The following is a 27,160-nucleotide window of genomic DNA, read 5'->3' as shown; positions in this document are numbered from 1 at the left end:
ATTTCACTCAGTTAGGATGATCTTAAGCAAATGGCAGGACTATCTAATTCTAGCCAAGAGTTTCCTCTTGTTTATTGACGTCTTGAAGCCTTCTTCAATTCAAAATTTATATTCATACGGGCAACAAAATACAATCATTCGAGAAGTATATACAACATCGCTCTCCGGTAGCAGTTCGCCCCCTAGTTCGACGGGATAGGCGCGTAGAAACTAAACTTGCCGGTCGGGTCGTACTTCTGCTTCAAAGCATGGAGACGGCTCTGGCGCCAGCTCTCACTTCCATACAACTCCTGGAGTGTTTCATCGCCATAAGCATAGTTGACATAGGCACGGAAGTCGTCCTGGCCAGTGCCATCCCGAAGAATATCACGGAGCTGGTTACCCAAATTGGCGACTTTGGTGTCCAGAGTGGAACCAGCAGGCAGGTAATTGATGAGGGGAGCGGCAAGAATGTTCTCACTGCGGAATGCGAAAGCGCTAGAGTCGCTAGCGATCGCTTGCACGCCTTCCATGGAGTAGCCTTCAAACATGAAAATGGAGTTGTTGAAGGTCGAGGCTCCGCGGACAGCGTTTGCGAAAACACTGTACGCCTTCTTTTGAGCGTCGACGTTATAGGATTGGAGGTAAATTGGGAAGCGGGGGTTTGCAAGGGCACCCTTTTGGCATGGTGGCGATGAGTTGGCGATTCCAGTCCACCCGGCCAGATCAGTGTAAGTTCCTGACGCGGGCTGGATTGAAATAGGGCCAATGTTATGGAAAGGCTCGGTGTAAGCAGAGTCGACGGTAGTGACACCTTCTTGAATGATATAGAAAATGATGACCGGCTGATAAATGTCAGTTATGGAAAACACATCGGCACTCTAGGGTTCGATTTCACTTACGCTGTTGGGGTCAGCGCCTGGGTTGTTGAGCCAGTAGGACCAGTTGATCAGGCCCTCCGGTTGTGTACCGTTCTTCAACAGATAGTCGTTGGCAGCTTGATACACGGCTCCCACCTTATCACCGCTGAAAGTGATGGTTTCAATCGCCCAGTCGCGATGCTGAATATCAAAGACCTTTGTGGTGAGGGATGTAACAATGCCAAAGTTGTGACCAGCACCCTTCATCGCCCACCAAAGATCAGAATGTGCGTCAATCTTCGTCAATGTTCCGTTGGCCAGGACGACGTTCATTGAAACAAACTGATCAGCGACAAGACCATGGTGTCCCTGGAGCCAGCCGTGTCCTCCACCAAGACCAGGTCCGAGAATACTGACACACTCGCATGTTCCAGTCACTATTTTCCACGATGATTAGCACTGGCCATTTGCTGATACAACCTGAAAATAAGAGAAACACCTACCAGCCTGCTTTCCTACATTCCAAAGCGCGTCAACAACTGCCTTTGACATGGCTCCACCACCAATGGTTGCGGTCTGCCCATCTCCAGCAACGGTGACGGTGTCAAGTTGAGTCATGTAGATCTCGATTCCCTGATCCATCTTACCGAGCGTGGTGAGGGATCCATGAGCGCCAGTATAGGCGAGGAAGGGCAAGCCTCGCTGGTTAGCAAATTGTACCTAGAGCACTATTAGTTCACAGATCTGGTTTGGTGTTCTCGCTCCCAGTCTTACCGCCCATGAAATTATTCAGGGGATAGAGCAAGGGGACAAGAGAGCAAAGACACTTACTGCCTCGGCAACGTCATTTTCGGTGCCAGGCACCACAACCACATTCACCTTGGGCTCATCCAAGAGGGACCAGCGGGCTGAGGCAGTATCAAACTCAGTCGAGTTGGGATAATAGACCTTGGCAGTGCTCGAAAGCTTACTCTGGAGCTCTGTCATATCATAACTGCCCCTCGAATGAAGTCGATCCCGACCAAGGGGCAGATTCTGGCCGACGGTGGTGAAAGCCCAGGCGGCAATCGCCATGGCTGCTTGCATCTTGAAGTGATACATCTTGGAAGCTGTACCTGCGCTGCTGCGGCTGTCTAAAGGAGCTCGAACGCTGTTGCGGCTATGCGGCGTCGCTGTTGCCTAATCAGTAATCCCTGCAGACGGCCTCCGTAAAAGATAAGTGCTGGAAGACCGGGCAAACGTACGGACCCCTGTCAATTATTCCGTGGGCACGCGGGAATTAATATTTATTTCAGGCACCATATGGGACTGGTATTAATTTCTACCCCAATTATTATTGAGTAAAGGTTTAATTTAGTGCTTGTCTACGCCCAGGTCTGCAAGGTTGGCATGGCGCCATGCCAAGCGGCCGAACTCCCGGTCGCCCACATGGACCTTGAAATAATATTGCGCACTCGCACGACTTATAACTTGTCCAGTCGCGGAGGGTGAGCAACTGTTGATATTATCTCTGGAAGTCTTTTGTTAAGGAGATCTACAGAATACTTTCCTTTCTCCCAAAGATTTACGTTTGAATAGAAAGCACCACTATCATGCTCTGATGGTAGTACCAGCAACCGGAATATTCCCCGCTCGCAAGACGAAAGAAAAGCTAGTTTATGCAGGGGTCGGACGTCGGACGCGGTGTTCCATGCGATGGAAGCCACAGGGATCGGTGGCGCCGCTGATCAGAGGGCCCGGCCGCATCCTTCAGGGTCCACCCAATGGACTTCCGTGTTAGGCCGATACCCCATCGCATCGTCGATGTCACGATCCCGAACCTTCCGAGCAAAAGCAGTGACAGACTGAACTCGTGTTCATTAACGTATTGGAATATTGTCATGGTACTATTTCGTGTCTAACAGATACCAAATAATCTGACAGGACTAGAGGATTTCTATCTTTTGAAGAATATCTCCACGTCTAGGACAGATCCCCATGCCCAGAATTATTAGGAGTCCATGGGGGGCACCCAGCTCAGCGTGGTCCAAAAAAGTTCAGCGTGGCCCAAAAGATTTTAATTTTGGGCCACGCTGAGGTACCGAAGCTCACCGGGGCCCAAAATATTTTAGGTCCTAATAAGCTATTATATTTACTTCTGTGTATTTATATAGGGCTCAACTTTATAATTTTGGATATATTTCAACGTATAATAAAATGAACACTTATAGCGTGGCCCAAAATTGGTCTGAACTTTTTGGGCCACGCTGAGCTGGAACCCGGTCCATGGGACACCAAGTCTTCATATTTACTCGGGCTTTCCTCCGAGTCGGTGACCAATTAGCATCCCCACGTGCGTGCAACCACTTGGCCCTCGATGGAACGATGAACTCACTCATGCAACGTGAGAAGGATCGAGCTCCGAATTTACCATTGGAACCAATCTATTTGCAAGTCAATGATTCGACCTTCAGATTTGACTGTGGGTACCAGTTTGCTCATCTTTAGAGTGAACTTTAATGAGATTGCCGCGGGAACAGTCACTTGGCGGTTTCGATTGGATAAAATATGACTGTCTCTGAATCGATTCTTCGCTCGGGAATCATTCGAAAAGGCACGAATGTTCCAAAAACTTAGAATTGGGTCTGTGCATGTGCTGCAGATCGAAACAATCGCAACCAGGTACCTACCTCATTAATAGTTTTATGGTACAGACGATAAGCTCCTGTGGTGGCTGCAGAACTTGGGCATTCTCTCGATATACAGGACCACCGTCTTTCTCAATTCTGACTCTTGTTCGGCAAGCGACTACAGCTATGCCAGTCCGCCATTGAGAGGCACATTAACCTAATATAGCGTGGAAGTACGTGGCTTACTAGTCTTACCTCCCGTTGCCGGATTCGATTTGATCTTCTGACATGCTGATTCCCCGTTATTTTTAGGGATGTCTGGCATAACTACTCTATATGCCAGAGATGCGGCCTCAGATGCGGCCAAAGCTGCTGCATATAAGGCAACTGTGGAGTTGTGGACGCTCTATTCGTTTGGAGTTGCTGTGACATTACTCCGAACACATGCTCGAGTAAGGGCTGTGGGCTTCAGGAATCTGAAAGCCGATGATTACCTGATCTGGGTCGCAATCGTTGGTCTTCTCTACGAATTTTCCCTCGTTTGAGCTCCTTCCTGATCCCAATATCTGCAGGTTTTCTATACCGCACAAACATCCCTGGCATACAGTGTGGGTAATATCGCCCATGGCCTCGCAAATAATAGCATGACAGACGCTCATCGCGCTGCGCTTTCTTCCGGAGATCCTGAATATCAGGCCAGGTATTTCAAATCCAACTGACAAGCCCATAGGGTGATATTTGAAAGGAGTGCTGACAACCCCAATAGAGCGACCGGCTCTAAAATCCAGGTCGCGGGATGGACGACTTACGTGTTGCTTATCGGGTCACTTAAATTGTCCATGCTCGCATTCTACATCCGACTTACGGTATGACTCTCGCTGGTATTTCTGGCTCGGCAAACCAGACTTGCTAACTGGCACCAACAGGATGGTCTTAGTCGACGCTACCGCATACCCGTTTACATCGGATTTGCCCTTGTCGGAGGAAGCATGATAGCTAGTGTCTTGACGATTTTCACAGCATGTCGCCCATTCAACCATTACTGGCAGATCAACCCAGCACCTGAAAGTAAGGCTCATAAACTCTTTTCGGGATTTATCGAGCTCTAATAGACCATACTCGCTCTAGATGTCTGTCAGCCCGCTATTTCCATGCCCATCATATGGGTGACCTTTGCCGCAAATCTCGCTACCGACCCATACCTCATCTTCATCCCAATTCCGATGCTTTGGAAATCGAGTCTCAAATTGTTGAAAAAGATCGCTGTGACAATCGTCCTTAGTGCTGGTGTGTTTGTGCTCGTCTGCGCCACCATCAAGAGCGTCTTTCTCATTGTGGTATGTCCTGCTATTATCTCCATCTCCATCGTATCAAACCATCATTCTGATCGGCCCATTATTCTAGGACCCTGTTAGCGGAGCACAGACAGCCGAGGAATGGGGAACGCGAGAAACCTTCGTCGCCGTAATCACCACCAACCTTCCCATGATCTTCCACCTCTTCAAATCCTGGCTGGGCGCCATATTTGGCAGCGCCTTCCAATCTACTCAAAAAATATACAAAACCCCCTCCGGTGGATTCCGAAGCATTGGTGGCGGCGATTATCAAAGTCGAGATCGCCGTGGGCCGACAAGCTCGAATCCTGTTACAGCCAATATGACCTTCAACGAAAGTGAGGAGCGAATCGTTGATAACGTCCACTTGGAGGGCTTAAAGGCTTACGCTGGGCCTGTTGGTGAAAACACGTCCTCGAATGGGATTGTGGTCTCGAGCCAGATTGAAGTCACTCATGAGGCGATACGTAGTGCGAATAGCGTACCCATGCCAGAGCAAAACGTCCATGAGCCTTGGTAAATGAATAATAAAAAAGGCTAGGTAGGAGTTTGTTGCTTTGGTAATGCTATTATTACGGGAGGTCGTTTCGCGTTTGCGCTTCCCGTTGTTACCTTGATAGACTTTGACCCCTCTTCATGATGATCAAGAGAGTTTTCTATGTATTAGATAGTAATTTCTGTCTATATCCAGATTCCAATTGGCCTCCTTCTAACTCTGTTACATGATGCTTTCTTTTTGTCACAGCCTGATCAATCTCGTACTGTGAAGTCTTCTTCGTACAGGTAACGCAATAAGTATGTACCTTACGTCTTTACTTGATCGGCCTTTATACCATCAATTCATTACCAGAATCAATTATTGGAAATTAGAAGAGAGAGAATGTTTATTCGTCATGGTACTCAATCTCTCTTCATAGCTCAATGCCCAAGGGCCACTGTCTCCGCCTTCGCATCATTCTCATGTTACTTCTGCCATTTCTTCGAATAGCCGACACCAAATCCATGGCTGATAACCTCCCTGACAGCCTCCAATGGCATGCCTTTGCACTCGGGGTAGAAGAAGATGACGAACAACCAGCCAACAAAACACATTCCGGTGTAAAATCCAAAAGCGCCGCTAGGCGTCCAATTCTTCATCATTGACAGGAAGGTCGAAGCAATAATGATGTTGGTACTCCAGCATGTCACCGTGTTCTTTAAAAATGTTAGCATCAAAAGGGGAAAATTAGGAGCTTCTTATTACATACCAGCATCGTTCCCAGTGCTCTGACCTCGAGGGGAATTAGCTCCGTGCCGATCCATGCAATGGTAGCGACACCTGAGGAAAAGCAGGCGACATAACCAATAATAGCAACAAGTACTACAGGGCCCGGCCAGCCAACCTGATCTGTCTCCAGCTCCAGGGTGCTTGTGTTCACGGGAATGTAGCTGAAGGTTACGGCTGCTGCAACCATCATATAGATGGCCATTCCCAGCACGGTGACTGTTAGAATGATTCTTCGTCCGAGTCGGTCCACAAGAACAATATTCACGATTGAGAAGACAAAGTTCGTAGCTGACACGTAATTCCAACCGCTGTGGGGTTGTAAAACCCTACAAAAGAGAACAATGTGGCAGCGTATTACATCAGAGTATTGAATCCGCCCAGTTGACTGATGGCCATGACCATGCATGCGGTCAAGACGGCACGGCCAGTAGCAGGAGTGGTGAAGATACGCTTGAAGGTAACCCAGAGAGACTGTTCAGTCATAGCCTGAGTAGCTTCATTAAGCGATAGTTCAATTGACATGATCTTGGCATGCCGTTGCTCCTCAGTTGATGTGGGGCAAATCCGAAGCAGAACAGCTTTCGCTGCTTCATGATTTCCATGAGATACAAGCTGCCTAGGTGACTCTGGGCAAAACACAAGAAGTCCCGCGAGTATAAGGGCAGGAGCGGCTCCAATGCCGACAGTGGCTCGCCACCACTCACCTTTGACTTGAGCAAAGCCAGCACCTAGGGCACTTGCAAGCAGCTGGCCAAAGGTAACGCTCATGTTGTTGAACGCAACCATACGACCGCAATATTGGGAATGTCCAAGAGGCGATAACCAGGCTAGGGAGAATAAAAAGAAAGCATAAATAATACATTTTCATCTGATATTCTTATCGCACGCCGGGGGGGGCTGATAAAAGGTGCGATAAATTGACTAGCTATCACACAGTATAAGTAATAATTAAAATAGAAGAGCGTAAACAGATATGTCCCTGCTGTCGTTGAAACCTACCTACTTTAGTGCCTTAGTAGTTTTTTATCCGGTAAAAAGGTCAAACTTGGCATTAAGGGAATGTTACACACTTTTGCACTGCCGCTGTACACCTGCGTCTGCATTGTACCGTTTCTTACATTGAGTATCCGGTATCCGACACCATAGTGGGGCTAATCGCCTGGAATACGAATTCCCCTCAGACTTCCAACTCCTATCAAAGCGCAAAATCCGATGTGGGAGAGGGCTTCGTAACAGGATATACAGATTTCGGGAACCCTTTCTGGATCTACCCCTCCATCGGATCCGGTTTTGCTTCGGTCAATATCAGCAGGCTTGTGGATGGAACAATCAGCTAACTATTATGCGCCATTGCAGCGCAAAGCAAGCATATGTACGATTTGCACTCGTGCTCTTACCACCGCTTGAAGTCGTTAGCAAGTCAATCAAGACCTTATTCAAAAAGTACCAATCTAGCTCGTCTTATATATACTCCCTGTGGAATCCGCGTAGTTGCATTCTCCATTAACAAAATATCGGGTTTTCTCACAATGCCGCCCAATCATTCACCTAAGGCGCGGCGATTGATGCCACTGCCCTTGAGAAGTCTGTGCAAGCAGGTGGGCTAAGATTGGAACCTCGTCGAAAATCTAGCATTGCTGTGTACAAATTGTAAGACACGGAAGTCAAAGGTTCTCACTACCGCTAATTGTCATTTGTTATATGCTATGTTTAGCTAAGTGTGGAACCTTTAACCAACCACCACAAGGTCAATTGCTTTTTCAAATTGCTTCGCGCTTGTACATCATGCGTGGAAATCGAAACCTACCTGATCCGTGAATACTGTTACGAATAAGACGACTGAAGACGGTAAAATTGGAGGGATGGCCGATGAGTTGGTCGGTTTGATCTCAAAACTGGTGACGGGAGCAAACATGGCCGGATTGGGATGTTTGGGTTTATCAACAACTTCCCCCACCAGATAAATCTTTCCTTCTTTCTTTCCCCAGTCTTGGTACTTTTGTCCTTGGTACCGAACTAATCTCCCTTTCGATTGACCTGTAACAAATACCATTACTTGAAGAGTCCTACATAGGAACTACTCGAGCTCATCTCAGGGAGATAGCTCTGACCCGTCTCAGTACAAAGCTTCCGTAGTATATATAGAAATGGTAGCGCCTAGTCTAAGGATTCTGGATTAAAAGGAGGCCTTAACCAACACTACCTTCACGGGTATTGCTAAGCATAACAGGAAATCCTCTTAGGAAGGGAGCCGCTGCTGATGGAGCTTGCTCCCGGCGTGGAGGTGGAAGAAGTCGTGAGCAAGACGGGGGCTAAGTTTAGTGTTGCAGAAGAGCTGCAACTAATGGAGTAGCATGATCACGGCATGCACGCATGATTTTTTCTTATACGCCTCAGCACACACGATGTCAATCTATATATTGATCCATAATATATCTAGGTACTCAACGAGCACAGACACACGAAACTCGTTGTCCAAGTCCAGCATGCCATGCCACCAACCTGGTAGGCATGAGGCTTGAAGATTGACACAGCTCCAGCTTAAGTAGGGGATGAAGATAGCGAATTGACGAACCTTTCCTCATAATAAAGAAAAAATTATATTTCGAATGCGTCTATTCCCCTTCCCAGAACTGAGGCCAGAACTTGAACCAAAGAGAATCCATCTCAATCAATCAACAACAGTAAACTCGACAAAATTAGATGACGGCACCATGATAACCGGCCTTCCATCATTATTAGCGGGGTCAACGACATGATCGTTCAGCCAACAGGGTAATTTCACTACTATCTTCGCATGCTCTTCGCGATCACCCCAGATCCACCAGTCAACGCAGCCGCCCTAGTATTGGTATCGATATGTGTCGCCGGCCACTGTATCGGGATGCTGGTCGACGTAGCCAAGAGAACGGACTTTGACCAGAGCTTCCCCCGGTTTGAGGCTGCGGAAGAACGCCGAATCCGCGACGTTGACCTCGATGTCCGGTTCATCGACAATCATCCAGCCCGGATTCCGTTCGTCGTCAAACTAAGTCATCCACTGTTCGTGGCAGCGGCGTCGCAGTCGAAAGTTATCACTAGCAAACGGGTAGTCGTGTATAACGATCGGCTTTGCATCAGCGCAGCTAGCCTCGTGATCCCTGTTCGTCAGACCCTCATAGGTGTCTTCACTGTGATACGAACCTTTTCCTTTCGGGAAATTGTCGATAGGCCTTCCAGACACACACTTGATGCAAGGGGTGCCAAGGCTACAGACAAAGATATCATAAGAGAATTTCTCACATTCGGTCCGATTTCTCTACCCGAGGGTCGTCGGGCTGAGAGTCAGAGTCCGAACGTTCTTCCACCTCTATGCAGGTAAAAGAAAAGCTGGAGCCCCCCGGGGATGACAATAGATACTAGCCCCGAGACAGCCCCAATTTCTTGAACCAATTCTCGCGTAAGTTGCCCCAGGCCCGCAAGGCATATTCCGACCCCTGCCAAAGGAGCTCGTATCTCTCACCAGCGGCCATATGGTCCCAGAAGGGTTCCAGGTGACCTATATTTCTCCGGGGAGTTTGGCCCGGAAGAAGCTCCACTGTCTCACCTTCACATCCTGTGAGCTTAAGGATTTAGGGAGGTGGTGGCTTAGGCGTTCCCTCCACGCTTTTCAGACCGTCTAGCGGTCGCTGAAAGTGCATGAAGCCAGGTGGACCCCATCCAAGGCTTGTCACAGTCATCTTTTGCCCGACGGATAGTGACGATAAACCCTCTCGGATTCTCTATGGTTTTGGCACTTGGCGGGGGTCCCGGGTGAGTGACCTTTTCGATGGTTTTATATAACGAAACTAACGGAGACAGATTCGGGCGAACAGGCTTCCGTTACTGGCGTGATCCTGGTGCGTTCGCAGAGTACAAATTCCAGGGTTCACTGGGTAAATTCGTTGGTGTGTGGAGTACAATGTTACAAGCGTAAGACTTTTATGCAGTTAAAGTTGGAAGTTCTTATTCTAACAAGACTGACTATGTGTATCAAGTGTTTATGCTTATGGTGGAACTGAGTGAGTTGCTGTTACTGTGACCAAGGCTCGGAATCCACGGCTGGCAATGGCACGAGCCGTCAAGTTGACCTTTTTCCGCATCTTGGTCTTCTATGTACTTTCAGTGCTTTCCTTGGGCATGGTGGTCCCATACAACAGCCCTGAGTTGGCATTTGCTACTAAGTCCGGTACCAGGGCTGCCGCATCGCCATTCGTGGTGGCTATTAAGCATGCTAAGATCGAAGGTCTTGACCATGTGGTGAATGCGTGTCTTTTGATCTTCGTGATCTCAGCGGCTACATCTGGTGTGCATTGTCCAATCGCATTGCACCTCAAAGCTGATGATATTAGATTATTATATTGCAACAAGAACTGTCTACAGCACCGCGTCGGATGGGAAAGCTCCTAAGTTGTTGACTCGGACAAACGGCCGAGGTGTTCCTCTCTTTGCCATGGTTCTCCCAACAATGTTCTGCCTTTTGGCATATATGAGTATTAGTTCTGGAGCAAAAGCAGTATTCAGCTATCTGACCACAATGGTGGCTACCTTTGGTACGTGGTGAAGGGCTCACCAATATCATTCACTGATTTCGGAGCTAATGATATCTCCCAATTATAGGTATGCTCACTTGGATTCCCATCTTGATCACTCACATCGGCTTCACTCGTGCGGTCAAGGTTTCTCAGATTCCAGCTGAACTGTTCCCTTATCGAGAACCGCTCAGAGAGTGGGGCTCTTGGGCAGGCTTGATATTGCTCTGTATATTGACAATCGGAAAGGGCTTTGAAGTCTTCATCCATGGAATTGACTGTAAGAACTTCATTGTGCAGTATGTTGGCATTCTAGTATATCTCATGTGTCTCTTTGGATATAAAATCTTCTACAAAACCCAACGAGTACGAGCAGCTGAAGTTGACCGGGTCACGGGAGTTTCAACCGAGCCAATCGAGAGTACAAGAGCTCGACAGAAGGCCCAGTGGGAAGAGGAAAATTCAACCAAACATCCATTGATTCGGGTTTGCCGGAAAGTGCTGGCAGCGTTGCTTTAATTTCAACCTTCGGGTACTAATATGGCAATTCGTGCAGCACCAGCCCTGCCAAGTCAGATTTGAAAGCGGACTATAAGCTGCCTGACTATTACTATACGGTAGGCCACCTTTACAGGACCTCGAACCACACCTTGTATCATTGAGAAATTTAATTGTTCCTTATTCGAGGCCAAACCCTAGGTGAAAAACACATATGTATATAGAACCATCACAATGATAGGTATGAATGGTGTTGCCTCGGGCACAAGCACTGTATTGAAAAGTTGCAAATTAAGGGCGAAAGAGGCTCAGACACAGCCTTTAAAAATATCTTAGGATCTGTTAGTCTATCCATGCAGGGAGTCGGGGGGTCTGGAATTCAATAGAAAACCATTTTGTTTGACAATACGGTTATAGCATGAATCGCACGATCTTAATCTAGTATTGTAGTAAATATAGTCTTAATACAAAATTTCACGAAATACGTGACTCGCTTAAATATAAATTTATTTGAGAAAATTACTTCATAATCTAAATTTATAGTTTATGGAAAAAACGTAACAAACTTAAAATATAGTGTTCCTTAGAATATAGTAACACTACTAATATAGTTATACTATAGATTTAATAGTTGATTAATAAAATATAGACCCCGATCCAGCGAAGCCAACCTAAGCTAGGCTCTTCTTGCGCAAGGCAAGCTAGAAGGGTGCGACATGCTTCTACTCGATAGCTTGGCTAGTCGAGGAAAAGCCCTAAGGAAGAATAACAAGGAGCCTATCCGGACTAGATTAATCTTGTATGCTCTTAGTAACCTCCGGGTAGCACAAAACCGATAGTATAATAGTTTTAATACCACCAGCGAGCATAGGACTATATACTTGCGACAGTGGGTAAGAGAGACCTTTATACTGTAAATATAGCTCATAAAATTGCCGAGCATCTTATTCGCTTAAGTTAATATAAGAGTGCAATATAAGCGATGGTGTCACAGACACCAAGCACACAGGAAGCAGGGAACGAAGTCAAATTGGTCTATCTAGAAGAGAGCAAGAGGACGACGAAGCAAAAGGGAACAGGAAAAAGGCCTATATAAGCCAACAAGAAACAAAGGACAAGCGGCATGGTCCTGGCCATCACAAACCTGCAGGGCAAACCATGCAGAACCAAACGAGGGCGAGCAATCCATGCATGAACAAACGATCGAGGTCGATGGAGGTCGAGTCATCAATAAGTACAAGTCTTCTCCTAGATAGGTCAAATTATTCCTGACTTCTTTCAGTGGTATGATCAATGTGGCCCTCGATATCTGGTCTGTTGACCTAAGCGCACACAAAAATGAGATTACCCGCACTACCTTCCGATGATCGAGACATGAATAGCCTGACAACGGAAGAATTTGATGAGATTATTGCTTTCTGGGCTCGTTGATAGGGAATTGTCTCATTTTTGTGCTAGCAGTGGCGATCAGCTTCTGGGCAACTGGGTTGTTGTGGAAGTTGTCATCAATTGTGATTCAATGATATTAATGAAATTCTGATCCTCTAATATATTCTTTCGGTCACATCGATCGGTATTTGGAGTACAACTACCAGTGAGAGAAGCTTTTACTCCATGCACATGGTATTAGTGGTCCAGCTAATATCATGGACGTATGTTCATGACCTGCCATGGTTGTTAATCTAACTTTCATGTCAAGTAGAACCAGACGAGAAAATATCTGATTCAAGGGAATTAGCTCGTCCGAATCGTGAATTTTCCATCAATTGCTGGGTAGCGAGGAGTAGTGATGGATCCAGCCTCGAAGGAAGCCGCTAGTTCTGAGAAAGATTAATGGCCGTGCCGCACACTGGTCAGCCACTCTGAGTTGCTTTTTGAGAGATCTGTGACAGGGATAATTCACGATAAAGATGTAACATGCGAATCAATGAAAACTTCCATAGGACTGACTCAGCAATAAAAAGTAACAGCGAGAGCAATCAGTGACCATTACGGAGACACATTTACCGTATCTCCGAGACGAAGAGCTCTGAGTTTTACAACTAGAATCTGAGAACCTGTAAAATCGACGCCGGAAATGACACCCTCTGGCGCCAGAAACGGCTGCCTTTCCACCCGTAACTTTGGACGGAGAGCTGGCGTGCCTCTTATTCTGCACTCAACCAGCACCCCTCCTCGGTCCTGCTGTTGACGCTTGATAATAACGATTGTTCCCTCCGTTTTCACTCGCGACCAAAACGAAGCCGAAAATAGCTCCTCTCTGCATCGAAAGCTAGGGCCCTCTCCTTCTCGCTTGAGCCACGAGCCCCCTCCAAATCCTAACCCATGGGACAAAAAAGGATTGGGTTTCAACTGTCCATGGATACAAGGGATATGCTAGGGTTTGCCCCTACACGAGCTAATTATCTTTCGTAGCCTTCTATTAATCATCAACCCTCCCTGGTTAACTAACCAACAGGCATTCCCTGCCCAACATCTTATCTTTACAGGGATGGAGGTAATTTTTTGAGGACCGACAATTGAATGCACTTCCGGACTCAATATATTCGCTTGGAGCCGCCCTTCCCCGAAGTAAAATGAATGAGTATAATTTATGCAGTTCTCTTGCCGCGAGCCATCGAGGCCACCTCAGAGCCAGGAGGACTAAAATCTAAAAAGCCGTGTTTCTGGTATAGCGGTGCGCCTTCCTTGCTAGCATCCACATAAGCTGCAACGCCGTCCTTATCAGCCAAATCGCAGCCCCATTTGACAATCATAGAACCAGCCCCGCGCCGTTGATAATCGGGATGAGTGCCGAGGGTATCCAGGTCTTTGTTTCCAAGTCAGTGATAATTCTTTCCTATGTTAATTGTGAGATATATCATCCATACAGTAATGCTTCTCGTCGCCCATAACGCGCTTCCTTTCCTTCTCCAGCGTTGTAATCAAGTCCTCACATTCCTGATAAGGCGAGTCCGCATGCCATGGCGGAAAGCGACGACCTCGCTCTTCGGGCATGGACAGGTCCCATTTGCCAAAGGCAACTAGCCGCGGCCGGCATTGCTCATCCTTCGAGTTGGTGTCAACCACGCGCAGGTACTTTTGGTACGGCTTGGTCTGAAAGTCGCTAAGGTGCCAGTCCTGGTGCCATTTGTGCATACCGGGTGTGTTGGGAAATAGATGCCCAATCACTGGCTGTGTGAACGCAGCGAACCATAGTTCTGTGATCGCAGGGACGTCTTCCGGGGTTGCCGGCTCCAGCACGAGAGAATTAACTGTTGATTCCATATGGGACTTGACCTGAATGTGGCTTTGTAGGAGTTTGGCGGAGGGGTATTAGCGAGGAAGTTAGCGTGAGGCATGCCAGTTTAATAGTCCCGTCTCTTATAGTTACCTCCGATAAACACCGAATGACAAATATTTTTGACACGTGATATTATGCGAATAAGGATTCTTACAAGCTTTCGCCAGCATAAAACCCTTTTATTGCGATGGATTCAGCATCCCTGACGCCACAAATGGGGGCCGTTTATCAGCTACTCCGTCGTTACATTCAAGATATTCGGCCATTTTTGGAGCCTCTACTCCGTACATTGGTCAGCGAGCTAGCGACCAATTAAAAGTTAGTAAACTATATGAGGGTGGGGGTTGGCTGTGAGACTGCGGGAAGAATCTAGCTACCCGTTAAGAGGCTGTATAAAGTGGGGGCAGGAGTAATGCTTGATTTACCACCTTTCTGTGGCTTCCAGCACGGTATGGTGGGCAATTTCCTTAGCGGCCGCCGTTCTCATTAGTTGTATCAGGCTGGGCGTGTTCCACCGCAAAAATACTTTCACCCGCTGTTTCGGACAGACGTTTCATCTTGCAAAGTGATCTCCACAAGAGTGCTCAATAGCATCGGGGCCGTGTCTAGTTAGTCCGTACGTTAATTTAATTAATTCCCAGCCGACGTGGACACCAAGCCGTCCTGGAAACCCTAAAATATCATACCAAATACGATGTCTTAGATCGCACTATCAACAACGAGACGTTGGTTTAGTTAGCTTTTAATAGTAATTTACAGCGTTTTTCAGTATTAAAAATAGCATAGCGTAGCTACGGTCAATGTCAGGGATTACCGCATCGCGACAAGCAGGTTAAGCAGGTTAAGCAGATATTTTGGCCTGCTTTTCTGCGGATCGCCCTACAGGTCTAATCACCCTATTCGGCGATCCTAACTCCGAGCGTGGTGGTGTGAATCGATTTGTTATTGAGGAGTCTTTCGTCGACTACTCCCGACCAATCTATCAGCTGAAGATGGGATTTTTATGCATGATAATACACCAACGTATACCGCTATTGTTGTACGCGGAGCCCTTGAGGATATGCAGATCGAAGTGATGGTCTGCCCACCTCATTCGCCCGAGCTTAATCCAATTGAGAATCTTTGGCCGCTTCTCAAGGCAAAGGTCTATAGGCTTCGGCCTAATCTGATTGTATGAAGAACAACGATGAGACCAAGCGAATAATGGTGGAAACAGCCCAAATTGCGTGGCGCCAGGACCCCTTTGCGTGTGTCAGTCGCCTCGGCTACACGTAGGTCAGACGAACCGCATCATCAACGCAACTGTACCTCGAGGCTGAGAGTCTCGGCTTGTTTACATAGCCAAAACCAATACGTATCTATGACAGCCCATGTTTTGAATAGGAAAGAGGACAAAGACAGATCATTAGATGTCAGTAGGAATCACTTTAGCATGTTGCATCTGAAAAGGAAATGGAAAATAAGGGGAAAGGGAATCAATAAGGAATCAGAAGGGTCAAAATAGTCGGTTTCATGATCTACTGAGTTCATCAGGTGATTGCTGACTGGTATTTTCAGGCCATGTCCCCTCCAAGATGATCTGCGCCCGGCTCGATTGGCTGTTCACTTCCCAATCCTGCGTAACGAGGATCTGGTCACGGCGAAGCGAACTCAGCTTATAGCTATACGTAGCCGTGTCCCCCACGCCTTGGATCTTAAATCCGTTGGAGCGCATCCACGAAAGGAAGGGGTTGAGTTGTCCCCAGCAGGCGGTCACAATGCTCAGGCATTGGATGATCACTTCAAAGATGGTGATCTCGCACAGGGTATAGGTCGGGTTAGTGGTCTCCTTTTTGAGGTAGGTGAGCTCGGTGATCGTGGCGACCACCACTCTAAAGGGAGGGCCACGGGTGGTTAGTTTCCTGGGGAACGTTTGCGATGATTCAAGGACAGGACACTCACAGCAGTCGAGGCAAAAAGATACCCGCGAAGATTAGGCGCCTCTGCAGCGATGTTTGAATGCTCAAGATCAGGACCATCGCCTGCGCGAAGATCAACAGGTCAGTGACAATAACAGAGCCGCAGACGAAGTAGCGCCATGCTAGCTAGATTGTATCGAGATTCGTCAGTGTTGTTCATCATTTAACGCAGCAAATTGCTCTTACAATATCCAAGCATCGGCCATTCCAGAAATCCCAGGTGCGCGTCACCTCACATTGGAAAGCAGAGCCAAAGAACACAACCACCGCCCAAACATAGGTGACTCCTTTGACCACATGGGCGACGAATTTGTCTCGGGTGGACGGAGTGAGGCTCCGGATGAACACTGCCAGAGAAAGTTTGGACAGAGCCAGGCTCACGATGTACATAAGACTCGCCACGTACAGGTACTACGTCCATCGCATTGCTAGTCAGCCTTAGCAAGAGAAATACTCCAGGATGATCGACCAACCTTCATTACATCCTCAAATTGATCGCTGGAGACTTCTTTGAAAGGTTTCCCATAGCCTGATGCGACAGCAAGGTTGACCATAATACTCTGAGCGATGCCGAATGCCTGTGGTCCCCTCGTTAGTATATTGGATCATCGCCCTCCATAGATCGCCTCGGGCGAACCCTACCATGGATGTCACGATCAGGACATCGTCGGCGGTCAATTTATGAAATAGCCGCCACTTCGTCCCAAGTCGGACTGAGACACTGAGGATGATCGTGACCAGGAGGACCCATGTTGTGACATTGACTGCCGGGTCTTTGGTGTCGCCTTTGAATCGTGTACCCATCAACGCTGGATGTCAAGAAATGGATGGAGGAATCGAAGTAACAATCTTGACAGAAAGAGATATAGCACGGAGATTCTAAAAATCAAGCTTGTAGGCAGTGTCTGTAACCCGCGTGCTCGTGGCTGCATTTTTATTATCTTGGACGGGCGTTTGTGTGAGACGCGATCGTCGGGCCTAGCACGAAATCCATTTCTTTTTTTTCTCTCCTGTATTTTTTCAACTTCTCCGGGATTTTGCACAGGTTAGCGCCAACGTGAGGCAAGGATGTACATCACCTCACGAGTTAACCTCTGTCGTGTCCTCCCACCAGTTTGGATTTTGGCCCCCGACTTAGCTACAGGGTAGCGACGTATCCAATAGGAAGTCGAGTTTTCCCGATTTTCTCATGCCAGGGATTCGAATCTGCTGGCGTCCAAAACTATCGTACGCTCCTCTCCCGCCCCCTGTGGTGGTTGCGGCGTTCCGGTGCTCGACATGGGGATCAGTTATTGCTACTGTACCAGTACCAGGAGTGCTGGCTTACACACCTACCACCAATCCAACAAGAACACGACGGCAAAACATGGGGCTGGCGCGTGGTTCACATTAGTGAGACGACTCTAGTCTCTTCGTCAGTAGAGATAAACCCAGGCTTTGCTGCCGGAGTTGGCTTCAAAGCAGACTTGATCCACCGATAGTGTGTAGATATTCAACGGCGCAGTCCATACTAGTGAGATGCTGCGTACGAACCAAAGGCCGTGAAAAGCCCGAGATTTTGACATCATCATCAGTTTCGTATTAATTTGACAGCCTAGAAATCGGCCAGCGATAGTCCTAATACAGACGGTGAGATTACCAGATTAAACATGGATTGCTGAATAGCTGAATACAGCTAGCGGAACTTACGGGGAGTAGACCCAGGGGTAGATTATGAGCTTTTCACAGACAACTTCTCGATTGGATATTGCATTACTACTGTACCCAGGATGCATATGCATCAACCTGACAGCTTCAAGTGCCTCCTACGACCTGGGAACGTCGATCATTACCAAGCGATATGGAGCATCGGATCCTTCTGAACTCTTCTGTAATTGGTTGGCCCGTACGGAGTAAGTTGGGGCCTCACACCGCAACTTGCAGTAGCTTGAACTCTACGGTGGTCAGCGGCCTATGAACTATCATTCTCGATATTAGCCTCTCAGCCCGATTACGCCGATCCGCGATCCCTGGCACGGCCAGGTGTATTGCCGTCGATGTTACATCACGTTCTCTGTCGACTTGGGAATCGCACAGGAAACTCATGTACAGAATATTTATCGCTGCCAAATTTTTTAGGAGAATAGTTATGTAAGACTGCGCCTTCCTTAATCTGAAACCGTCGTCCGCGTATTCCATTCCTTATGTTGATATTTTTCCTTTCGTGTTTTTGAATCGGTCCTATTCCTCCCTTGGGTTCTCTCTTCTGTTCATCCAACGTTGCCCCCAAAAGTTCAATAATCCATCATGGTAGCGTACGAGCTGAAAAACCAGGCCTCTGTGATCAGTCGGGGCGAAGCCCGGAGTGGCATGTCCATTCAAGACCGCGATAATGCCCATCTCCGGCGTATGGGAAAAAAGCCTGTTCTTAAGGTATGCACGGAAATGTTCCCTGTTCACGGCGCAATGAAGTTCAAATCACTCACCTTTCTATCTGGTTAGCGTAACTTCGGCATTCTCTCGATCCTGGGCTTCAGTTGTACTGTCCTCGGTACCTGGGAGGGTATGCTTGGGTGAGTCCGAGCCTGACGAAGATTTTGTCATCACATGGTGATGGGGATTGCTAACGGCTTGCCAAGGACCTTCCTGAGCCCTGTTACAAAGTGGGTGAATATCACCACGACTCTTTTGTTACATACCGCTAATAGAACCCTAGTGGCGGCCCAGGGGGCGCGGTGTACGGCTTCATCTTCGCATGGGTTGGGACTGCCTGCATTTTTGTGGTCTTGTCGGAATTGGCATCGATGTAAGCTTGCTCACCGTCTTAAGGTCTTCTCATTCTGTTGAGACCGGCAGAGCTAACCCTCCAACTAGGGCTCCCACTGCGGGTGGCCAATATCACTGGGCTGCCATGCTTGCCCCGATCAAATTCCAGAAATTCCTCAGTTACATCACGGGTTGGTTTACCATAATCGGCTGGCAGTGCGGGTTTGCCGCGAGTGCCTTTATTACCGGAACCATGATCCAAGGCACGGCGGTCCTGGCCCACTCTAAGTATGATGCCCTGCCGTGGCAGGGAACGTTTATTGTTTGGCTGGCTTTGTTGGTCGCATTGTTGGTGAACTTGGCTGGTGGAAAGCTTCTGCCCCGACTTGAGGCCGTTGTCCTAGTTGTGCACGTCCTTGGATTCTTCGGCATCATGATTCCCTTGGTGTATATGTCTGACCACGCGGCGACCCATGATGTTTTTCTGTCGTTCCAGAACAATGGTGAATTTGCCACCCAGGGGCTGTCCTGGTTTGTTGGGATGACGAGCCTAGGATTTGCGTTCGCGGGCGGCGATGCCGCTGTCCACGTAAGTGTTGAGTTGCTCGGAAGCGATTCGATGGTTGTAGCTAACTATTTTTGAATTAGATGGCTGAGGAGATCGTAAATCCGGCGCGCGTCGTCCCTCAGGCTCTCCTACTGAGTGTCGGTATCAACGGCTGCCTAGGGTTCGGCATGTTGATTGCGATGCTCTACTGCGCTAGCGACCTGAAATCCGCGCTAGAGTCACCCACGGGATACCCGTTCATGGCGATCTTCTTCCAAGCAACTAATTCGCTGCCAGGGACTTTGGCCATGATTTCGATTGTCCTGGTTATTTACTGTTGCGCGATCATGGGACTGCTAGCCGCTGCGTCCCGTCAGCTCTGGTCCTTTGCCCGAGACAAGGGTGTCCCTGGATGGAGGTGGTGGAGCAACGTAAGTCAATAAACAATGATCCTGTCTGCATAAGTCGTTCACTTAACTCATCGTCATTGTCTCTAGGTCTCTCCGTCTAATCAATTACCGATCTATTCTGTCATACTTTCCGTCGCCATCTCCACTCTCCTGGCCCTTATCAACATTGGCTCCAGTGTGGCTCTAGGGGATATCCTTTCTATGGCCGTGTCTGGCCTGTACCTGTCGTACCTAACGATTTCTGTCCTGCTTCTCTTCCGCCGCGTCCGGGGAGACATTAGCCTCTATAACGACAACGAGGATGACATTATCAACGTGCCTGGTTCGAAGCTGGTCTGGGGAACATTCCGTTGCCCTGGTGTCTTTGGCACTTTGGTGAATCTCTTTGCCGTCATCTACATCACTATAATCATTTTCTTCAGCTTCTGGCCCTCGAAAATGAATCCCGGTGTGGATGTTATGAACTATAGCGTCGTCGGTATCGGCGGCTGCACCATCCTTGCCACGCTGTATTACTTTGTGCGCGCCCGCAAAATTTACACTGGTCCTATCGTGGAGACTTCGGACATGTCGATGTAAGCTTCCCAGGTGGCATTGGAGGCTGAATTTAAAAGTCTGAGTACATAGATCTCTAAATAGCCCTAAGGATCCTCCTCGCGCTCCTTCGCCATTTTAATTCTAATACATATCTCGGGACCGCCCGTTCTTCAGGGGTTAGACGCTGCCGCCCTTCCATCTCTTCCATTGTTTCCTCCCACGGACATTACAGGAATACTAAGCCTTCACGACACATACCGTGACAGGCGACGATTGCCATGAAGTCGTTCACATAGTTTTACCAATGCTCTGAAAGCAACACCCGCTATGATTCACGTGCGGCTCAGTCCTTGACGTTCGAAAATTGAAATAGGTACCTAATGGGACCCCCAGCTCGGAGAATGATTAGATCCGACAAGATTCGATCTTTAAACCCACAAGACGCCCAGGAAGGAAACAAGGGCGCACAGATAAGAAAGTGCGTTTGAAGCTCGCCGATAAGAAGATTTCTGCTTAACTTTTCCACACTGCCTTCAAGTAGATGCCCAACCTCAAGTAACCCAAGGAACAAATTGGTGATGAGACGATTGAGGGACTTGCCAAGGGATTTGCTTCAAAGGTGCAAGATCAAGTTTTCGGTCTAGCTGAGGTTTTCTCATTCCTACTGGAGCGGAAGAACTTACCTTTTGACGCTGTTACTTCTATAGAGGCTAGGTGGCGAAAGTAAGGAGACGGTGAGCTAACTAAAGGGGGAGGATCCTTCCGTGCCGTCAACTCTGTAAAGGCCTTGAAAGTTTGAATATCGGGCGGATTTACGCCTTCGGGTGTAGTGAGAGGAATCTGACGGAAGCAGTTAGAGACCTGGAGAGGTGGCCGCCCGAAGGTAAAGTATCGTTGAGAGGCACTAACTTTTCAAAGATGCAAAGTGCACGCCGGTAGTCTCCCTTGGTTCTTAGGAGAACGGCACGTAAGATTTCTGAGTTGTTATGGTGAACGAAATCCACAACGAAGGTAAAATTAGCGGAGATCCTTGCTCTTGGTCATTGTGTGGGTGAATAGTGATCGTTAGGCTAGCGGGGCGAGGTGAGAGGGGAGGCTGAATGGTGGGAGACCGCTGCTGGACGCTCCTAGCGCGTACTTATAATTTATCTATCTTCACTGTCTATGCCAGCGGTTGCGAAATATTTCCCTGTGCCATGATGTACAAATATGCCTTTTGACGGCCAGCCCTGCACCCTGGGTGGTCTTCGGGTGAAGAATATCCATGTGGGTGAACTGCCGCCTGAATCTGCCTGAAGTGGTCTGAAGCCCGCCTGGATAAAGCGGCGAGCGGCTCAGCACCGAACGATGGGCGCTACGTGAGGTCGGCCATACTTTTGGCTGTTGTACGTTTTTGTTGACCCGTTTTTTGTCATTCATTGGGACGTTTGCACTTGCCGCTTTATTCTTCAGCCACCCCAGGCCCTTAACCGAACGCCCCGAAAGCCCTCGATTCTTCACTCGATCGCCCTGAATTCCCGGATGTCCTGGCTGCCTGCTCTTGGCCCTGCGTGATACGTACAGAAGCGCTGTGGCTGTGCCAAGAATTGATTGGGCCAATGAAGCAGCTCAGCAGCTGCATCAAGACCAAAACAGAAATGATCGATTTCTCCTAATCACCACTCCCCTGGCAAAAATAGAGAACCACCGTACGGTTAATTTTGCCTTTAAATTTTCTCTCACCATTGTTAGCCTTTCCAGGTCGAGCCACGCTTACCACATCCTGCCCAAGGGAGCTCATACAGCTTGATCTTTTGACTACAGGGCAACCCACTACGTACATTTCCGTTGGCTGCGAGGAACACATCGTTTAGCATTTCTTGCTCCAGTTCAGTGCTGCAAGACCTGCAGACATCGAACAGTTGACTGCCGCTGGTGGTTGGACACTTGAATTTGCGATGTCATTCGCATTGTCCTGGATGTTCGCCGGGGGTTTTGCCTAGTTGCACGTTGCGTGGAGTATTTTGATCTGCGCGCTTCTACTTCCACCCGCGTATTTACTCTGGTCAAAATGGACGCCAAGCGTCCAGAGCCAATCGGGCGTACGAGACGCCGGCGCCGTGGAATCTGGAGACAGCATTTCGAGGGCCAAAGATAGCAATAATAATTCAAGAACTGGAAACACAATTTCAGGAGACGGGGACCCGGACTCAGACGCAATCTCGAGTCAAGAGACGACGATGAAGCCGTCCTGTGACGATGTTTCGACGCTAGTGGCCAGCGCTCCTAAGCCAAAGTTGGACCATGCGGACTACACTATAGGCTGGATCTGTGCTATAAGCACGGAGCATGTTGCCGCGCTAGCATTTCTCGATGAAGAGCACGAACGGCCAGAGGATCTGCCCAGCAATAACGATAACGATTATACCTTAGGCAGAATTGGGAAACATAACGTTGTTATTGTTGTCCTGCCTGTCGGGGAGTACGGTATGGCCGCTGCAGCAAGCGTCGCTAAAGACCTGTCACACAGCTTTCCTAATGTCAGGATCGGTCTGATGGTCGGCATTGGTGGCGGGGCGCCAAGTAGAATGCATGACATACGTCTCGGCGACATTGTGGTTAGCGCTCCTGGTGGTGGGCATAGTGGTGTGTTCCAGTACGACTTTGGCAAGACGATATAAGGTAGAACCTTCCACACAACGGGCATTTTAAACCAGCCCCCACGCTTTCTGCGCACCGGGGTGAACGGACTCAGGACCGATTATAAGAGCAAAGGTCATCACCTTGAAGAGGCCATCAACACCGTTCTGGAGAGAAACCCAAGACTGCGGGAATACGAGCGACCCCACGCTAGTACTGACAGGCTATATCAAACCGCAGTCATCCATCCTCCAAACAATGAAGCAAGCTGCGCGACGTACTGCGGTAACGATCCATCAAAATTAATATCGCGACGCGAGCGGACTAAATATAACGATAACCCGACCATTCATTATGGCTTGATTGCCTCAGCGAACCAGGTTATAAAGGACGCTTCGATTCGGGATAAACTCATCGCAGACAAAGAGGTTCTATGTTTTGAAATGGAAGCAGCTAGGCTGATGAATCAATTTCTATGTCTGGTGATTCGTGGTATATGTGACTACTTAGATTCCCACAAGAACAAGGAGTGGCAGGGCTATGCAGCAATAGCGGCGGCTGTATACACGAGAGACCTCCTGTACAGAATTCCCCCGACTAAGATTGAGACCGCAAAAAAGATCTGTGATATTCTATCTAGTTAGTTAAAGAGGTTTGACAATCATCATATGAATAAATAGTAACCTATTTAAGAGCAGCTAAAACTCCAACAGACACTGTTTCGGTCACTCGAAGCACGCCAGCTCGCCACGCAGGGGCAACTTAAGCTCCAGAAAGACGAAGCCCAGTGGAAACGGTTTGATGAGCAAAAAAAGTGTCTTCAATTATTCCGTCTCACCAAGAGCGACAAGGACGCCACGTACGAGTGGTACAAGGATCGCGTGGAAAAGCGAGTGGAAGGCACCTGCCAATGGTTCCTCAAACATGACCATTTCCAGGAGTGGCTAAAAAATGACTCAGGGCCACTGCTAGTCTCTGCGGATCCTGGCTGTGGGAAGTCGGTGTTAGCCAGGTACTTGGTCGACCACGCACTGCCACGATCGACGACGATCTGCTACTTCTTTTTCAAAGAGCAAGACCAGAACACGGTCCGCCAAGCGCTTTGCGCACTAATCCACCAGCTTTTCTCTCAACAGCCGTTCCTGATTAACCATGCCATCCCTCAATTCCGCAAAGATGGGCAAGGGTTAGTCAACTCTACACAATCGCTCTGGCGTGTCCTTGGAAATGCAGTGAAAGATCCCCAGGCTGGGCCTGTGATCTTGGTTATAGACGCCGTGGACGAATGTGCCGAGCCAGATTTTGAGAACCTGGTGCAGAATTTGAAGAGCCAATTTAGCAGCGACCCGATGGGCTATAGCCGTTTGAAGTGCCTTCTGACAAGCCGCCTATATGAGCAGATATTGTCTAAGTTCAACCATCTGTTGCGTGTCTTTCCAAATATTCATATACCAGGAGAGAAAGAGTCGAAAATTATCAGTCAAGAAGTCAGTCGCGTCATCAGATACCGAGTCAACCAGCTGGCAGAGGAGAAAAAGCTCCCGAGCGAAGTCAAGTGTTGTCTGATAACTCAATTACTGACAATTTCGCACCGCACCTATCTCTGGGTATACCTCGTGTTCGACAACTTGAATGCAACAGGCTTCACAAAAACGGCAACAGGGGTTGATTTAGCCATTGGAACTTTACCGAAGACTGTCAACGATGCTTATGAACAAATTCTGAGCAAGTCTAAGGAACCATTGTTGGCTCGGAGGACCTTGAGTATTATCTTGGCAGCGAGCCGGCCACTATCTCTTTCGGAAATGAACATTGCCGTAAACATACAGCAAACACCTCAGCCTATACCTCAACTTGATCTAGAGGTAGAAAGAGACTTCGAGCAAAGTCTCAGACGTTGGTGCGGATTATTCGTCTCTATCCATCACGGCAAGATTTATTTTCTACATCAAACTGCTCGCGAGTTTCTCCTTGCCGATTTGGCATCGCCCACATCTGTTCCATCAGGGCTACAGTGGCATCACTCGATCACTGCTCGCCAAGCACACACCGTCCTTACGGAGGCCTGCGTGCGCTATCTGGACTTCTTTAACTCTGATGTTAGGTATCCACCAGATGCGAATGGGGAAGCCAGAAACTCCATTGACTACCAGGCCTTCTTGGACTACTCGGCCAGAACTTGGGGTGCTCACTTTCGCGAGGCCGACATCACTGGCGACGCTGCAATTATACCTTCCGCTCTGAAAATTTGCGATTCGGATTCGAAGAGCTACTCAGCATGGCTTAGAATCTACTGGGAAACCACATTTACCAGGATTCCTGATAATTTTACAAATCTTATGCTATCGTCTCATTATGGCCATCGTGCCGTTGTGAAGCTGCTGCTCGAGAACGGAGCCGACATCGAAGCCAGGGATAGCGATTATGGTCAGACGCCGCTATTATGGGCTACCGAGAGCGGGCACGAAGCTGTGGTCAAGCTGCTGCTCGAGAAGGGAGCCGACTTCAAGGCCAAGGATAGCAAGTATGGTCGGACGCCGCTATTGTGGGCCGCCGAGAGGGGGGATGAAGCTGTGGTCAAACTGCTGCTCGAGAAGGGAGCCGACTTCAAGACCACGGATAGCAAGTATGGTCGGACGCCGCTATTGTGGGCCGCCGAGAGGGGGGATGAAGCTGTGGTCAAACTGCTGCTCGAGAAGGGAGCCGACTTCAAGACCACGGATAGCAAGTATGGTCGGATGCCGCTACTGTGGGCCGCCGTAATGGGCCACAAAGCCGTGGCCAAGCTGCTGCTCGAGAAGGGAGCCGACATTGAGTCCACGAGTAGAAATGGTCGGACGTCGCTGTCGTGGGCCGCCGAGAGGGGGCACGAAGCTGTGACCAAGCTGCTGCTCGAGAAGGGAGCCGACGTCGAGGCCAATGATAGCAATGGTCAAACGCCGCTGTCGCTGGCTGCCGAGGAGGGAATGGAAGCCGTGGTCAAACTGCTGCTCGAGAAGGGAGCCGACGTCGAGGCCAAGGGTAGCAATGGGCAGACGCCACTCTCGTGGGCTGCCGAGTGTGGGGAGGAAGCCGTGGTCAAACTGCTGCTCGAGAGGGGCGCCGATACCGAGGCCAAGGATAGCGAGTATGGTCGGACGCCGCTGTCGTGGGCTACCGAGGGCGGGAGCGCAGCCGTGGTCAAGCTGCTGCTCGAGAAGGGAGCCGACGTCGAGGCCAAGGATAGTAATGGTCAACCGCCGCTGTCGCTGGCTGCCGAGAGGGGGTACAAAGTTGTGGTCAAGCTACTGCAACGGAAATCTCGATAAGCAAAACTGTACTACCTTTAGTCGCGCCCCAAGCTCCGTCGTTGCTTTACTGGCTATGTTTTCATTTGCTCCCGGATGGATCACCACCGTGAGGGCCTGTGGCTTGGCGTTCATGGAAAGGATTCACGCTCTTGGCCCTTTTGAATCGTGGGTTCTCGCGTTGTACCCTACAGGGATCTGGTAGATATTGAACTGCTAGTGTATTCAAGTATGAATCTGGCGGACTCTATGCTTACGGAGTGCTTGTCCTGCACTTGCGCATGAAATACTTTCGCTAGCTCCGATTAAAACCTGATTTAAAATATGATGTCTTTTCCGCATGGTGTATTCATGTGGTTGGCGCGAAAGAAAGAGTGATTCAGGCCATTTTTGAAACACAGGCTTGAAGTCTCAGGAAGTTGCTAGGTATAAGCTCAGTTGGAGAAAAGTTCCGCACGGACACTCATGCTTATGTGCTAATTACTCATTCAACCAAGGGTCACCTAGTTAGAAGTTGTCTCGCTGATGCTCTTGCGGGCGGCTCGAAACACAACAACCTGCCAATTGTTTGTCCCAGCCTCGCTATATCCCCTCTTGTGAGATCGGAACTTTGCGGGCCAGCAAATTATACTTCTTCCAGCCATTCCTTGCAAATTTGGTCTGGGAGTTTGTGTGGT

The 27,160-nt window shown here is 48.7% G+C and overlaps 9 protein-coding genes across 9 annotated transcripts; 4 read left to right on the top strand and 5 right to left on the bottom strand.

Annotated features, from left to right (window-relative positions):
- Nucleotides 1-182: 182 nt before the first annotated feature.
- On the bottom strand, nucleotides 183-1,940 carry N7473_006414 (putative FAD-dependent oxygenase; the record flags this gene model as incomplete). Its single annotated transcript, XM_057152354.1, has 4 exons — nucleotides 183-824; nucleotides 882-1,276; nucleotides 1,343-1,559; nucleotides 1,671-1,940. The coding sequence occupies 4 exons, from the start codon at nucleotides 1,938-1,940 to the stop codon at nucleotides 183-185; spliced, it is 1,524 nt and encodes a 507-aa protein (XP_057010159.1).
- Nucleotides 1,941-3,762: 1,822 nt separating this feature from the next.
- Nucleotides 3,763-5,302, top strand: N7473_006413 (uncharacterized protein; the record flags this gene model as incomplete). Its single annotated transcript, XM_057152353.1, has 6 exons — nucleotides 3,763-3,960; nucleotides 4,021-4,148; nucleotides 4,215-4,314; nucleotides 4,375-4,516; nucleotides 4,577-4,785; nucleotides 4,853-5,302. 6 exons carry the CDS (start codon nucleotides 3,763-3,765, stop codon nucleotides 5,300-5,302), a joined length of 1,227 nt encoding a protein of 408 aa, XP_057010158.1.
- A 443-nt stretch (nucleotides 5,303-5,745) lies between these two features.
- Nucleotides 5,746-6,835, bottom strand: N7473_006412 (uncharacterized protein; the record flags this gene model as incomplete). Its single annotated transcript, XM_057152352.1, has 3 exons — nucleotides 5,746-5,976; nucleotides 6,030-6,357; nucleotides 6,408-6,835. The coding sequence occupies 3 exons, from the start codon at nucleotides 6,833-6,835 to the stop codon at nucleotides 5,746-5,748; spliced, it is 987 nt and encodes a 328-aa protein (XP_057010157.1).
- Nucleotides 6,836-9,077: 2,242 nt separating this feature from the next.
- On the bottom strand, nucleotides 9,078-9,768 carry N7473_006411 (uncharacterized protein; the record flags this gene model as incomplete). The annotated part of the gene is made up of 4 exons (XM_057152351.1): nucleotides 9,078-9,297; nucleotides 9,332-9,418; nucleotides 9,449-9,644; nucleotides 9,705-9,768. 4 exons carry the CDS (start codon nucleotides 9,766-9,768, stop codon nucleotides 9,078-9,080), a joined length of 567 nt encoding a protein of 188 aa, XP_057010156.1.
- Nucleotides 9,769-9,812: 44 nt separating this feature from the next.
- N7473_006410 (uncharacterized protein) lies at nucleotides 9,813-11,118 on the top strand (the record flags this gene model as incomplete). Its single annotated transcript, XM_057152350.1, has 5 exons — nucleotides 9,813-9,841; nucleotides 9,890-9,975; nucleotides 10,095-10,373; nucleotides 10,420-10,620; nucleotides 10,688-11,118. The coding sequence occupies 5 exons, from the start codon at nucleotides 9,813-9,815 to the stop codon at nucleotides 11,116-11,118; spliced, it is 1,026 nt and encodes a 341-aa protein (XP_057010155.1).
- Nucleotides 11,119-13,688: 2,570 nt separating this feature from the next.
- Nucleotides 13,689-14,364, bottom strand: N7473_006409 (uncharacterized protein; the record flags this gene model as incomplete). The annotated part of the gene is made up of 2 exons (XM_057152349.1): nucleotides 13,689-13,906; nucleotides 13,968-14,364. The coding sequence occupies 2 exons, from the start codon at nucleotides 14,362-14,364 to the stop codon at nucleotides 13,689-13,691; spliced, it is 615 nt and encodes a 204-aa protein (XP_057010154.1).
- A 1,526-nt stretch (nucleotides 14,365-15,890) lies between these two features.
- On the bottom strand, nucleotides 15,891-17,142 carry N7473_006408 (uncharacterized protein; the record flags this gene model as incomplete). Its single annotated transcript, XM_057152348.1, has 5 exons — nucleotides 15,891-16,251; nucleotides 16,322-16,464; nucleotides 16,525-16,749; nucleotides 16,812-16,916; nucleotides 16,981-17,142. The coding sequence occupies 5 exons, from the start codon at nucleotides 17,140-17,142 to the stop codon at nucleotides 15,891-15,893; spliced, it is 996 nt and encodes a 331-aa protein (XP_057010153.1).
- A 1,354-nt stretch (nucleotides 17,143-18,496) lies between these two features.
- N7473_006407 (uncharacterized protein) lies at nucleotides 18,497-20,759 on the top strand. Its single transcript, XM_057152347.1, has 7 exons — nucleotides 18,497-18,750; nucleotides 18,820-18,890; nucleotides 18,957-18,980; nucleotides 19,034-19,123; nucleotides 19,192-19,672; nucleotides 19,732-20,061; nucleotides 20,128-20,759. The coding sequence occupies exons 1-7, from the start codon at nucleotides 18,625-18,627 to the stop codon at nucleotides 20,617-20,619; spliced, it is 1,614 nt and encodes a 537-aa protein (XP_057010152.1). The 5' UTR covers nucleotides 18,497-18,624; the 3' UTR covers nucleotides 20,620-20,759.
- Nucleotides 20,760-22,627: 1,868 nt separating this feature from the next.
- N7473_006406 (ankyrin repeat domain-containing protein) lies at nucleotides 22,628-26,504 on the top strand (the record flags this gene model as incomplete). Its single annotated transcript, XM_057152346.1, has 4 exons — nucleotides 22,628-22,658; nucleotides 22,750-23,202; nucleotides 23,437-23,835; nucleotides 23,890-26,504. The coding sequence occupies 4 exons, from the start codon at nucleotides 22,628-22,630 to the stop codon at nucleotides 26,502-26,504; spliced, it is 3,498 nt and encodes a 1,165-aa protein (XP_057010151.1).
- Between the last annotated feature and the right edge of the window lie 656 nt (nucleotides 26,505-27,160).

The sequence above is a fragment of the Penicillium subrubescens genome (genome assembly GCF_028828155.1).
Source record: "Penicillium subrubescens strain IBT 31985 chromosome Unknown utg000004l_segment0_segment0, whole genome shotgun sequence".
Taxonomy (NCBI): Eukaryota; Fungi; Ascomycota; class Eurotiomycetes; order Eurotiales; family Aspergillaceae; genus Penicillium; species Penicillium subrubescens.
This window is presented reverse-complemented; position numbering and strand designations above follow the sequence as displayed.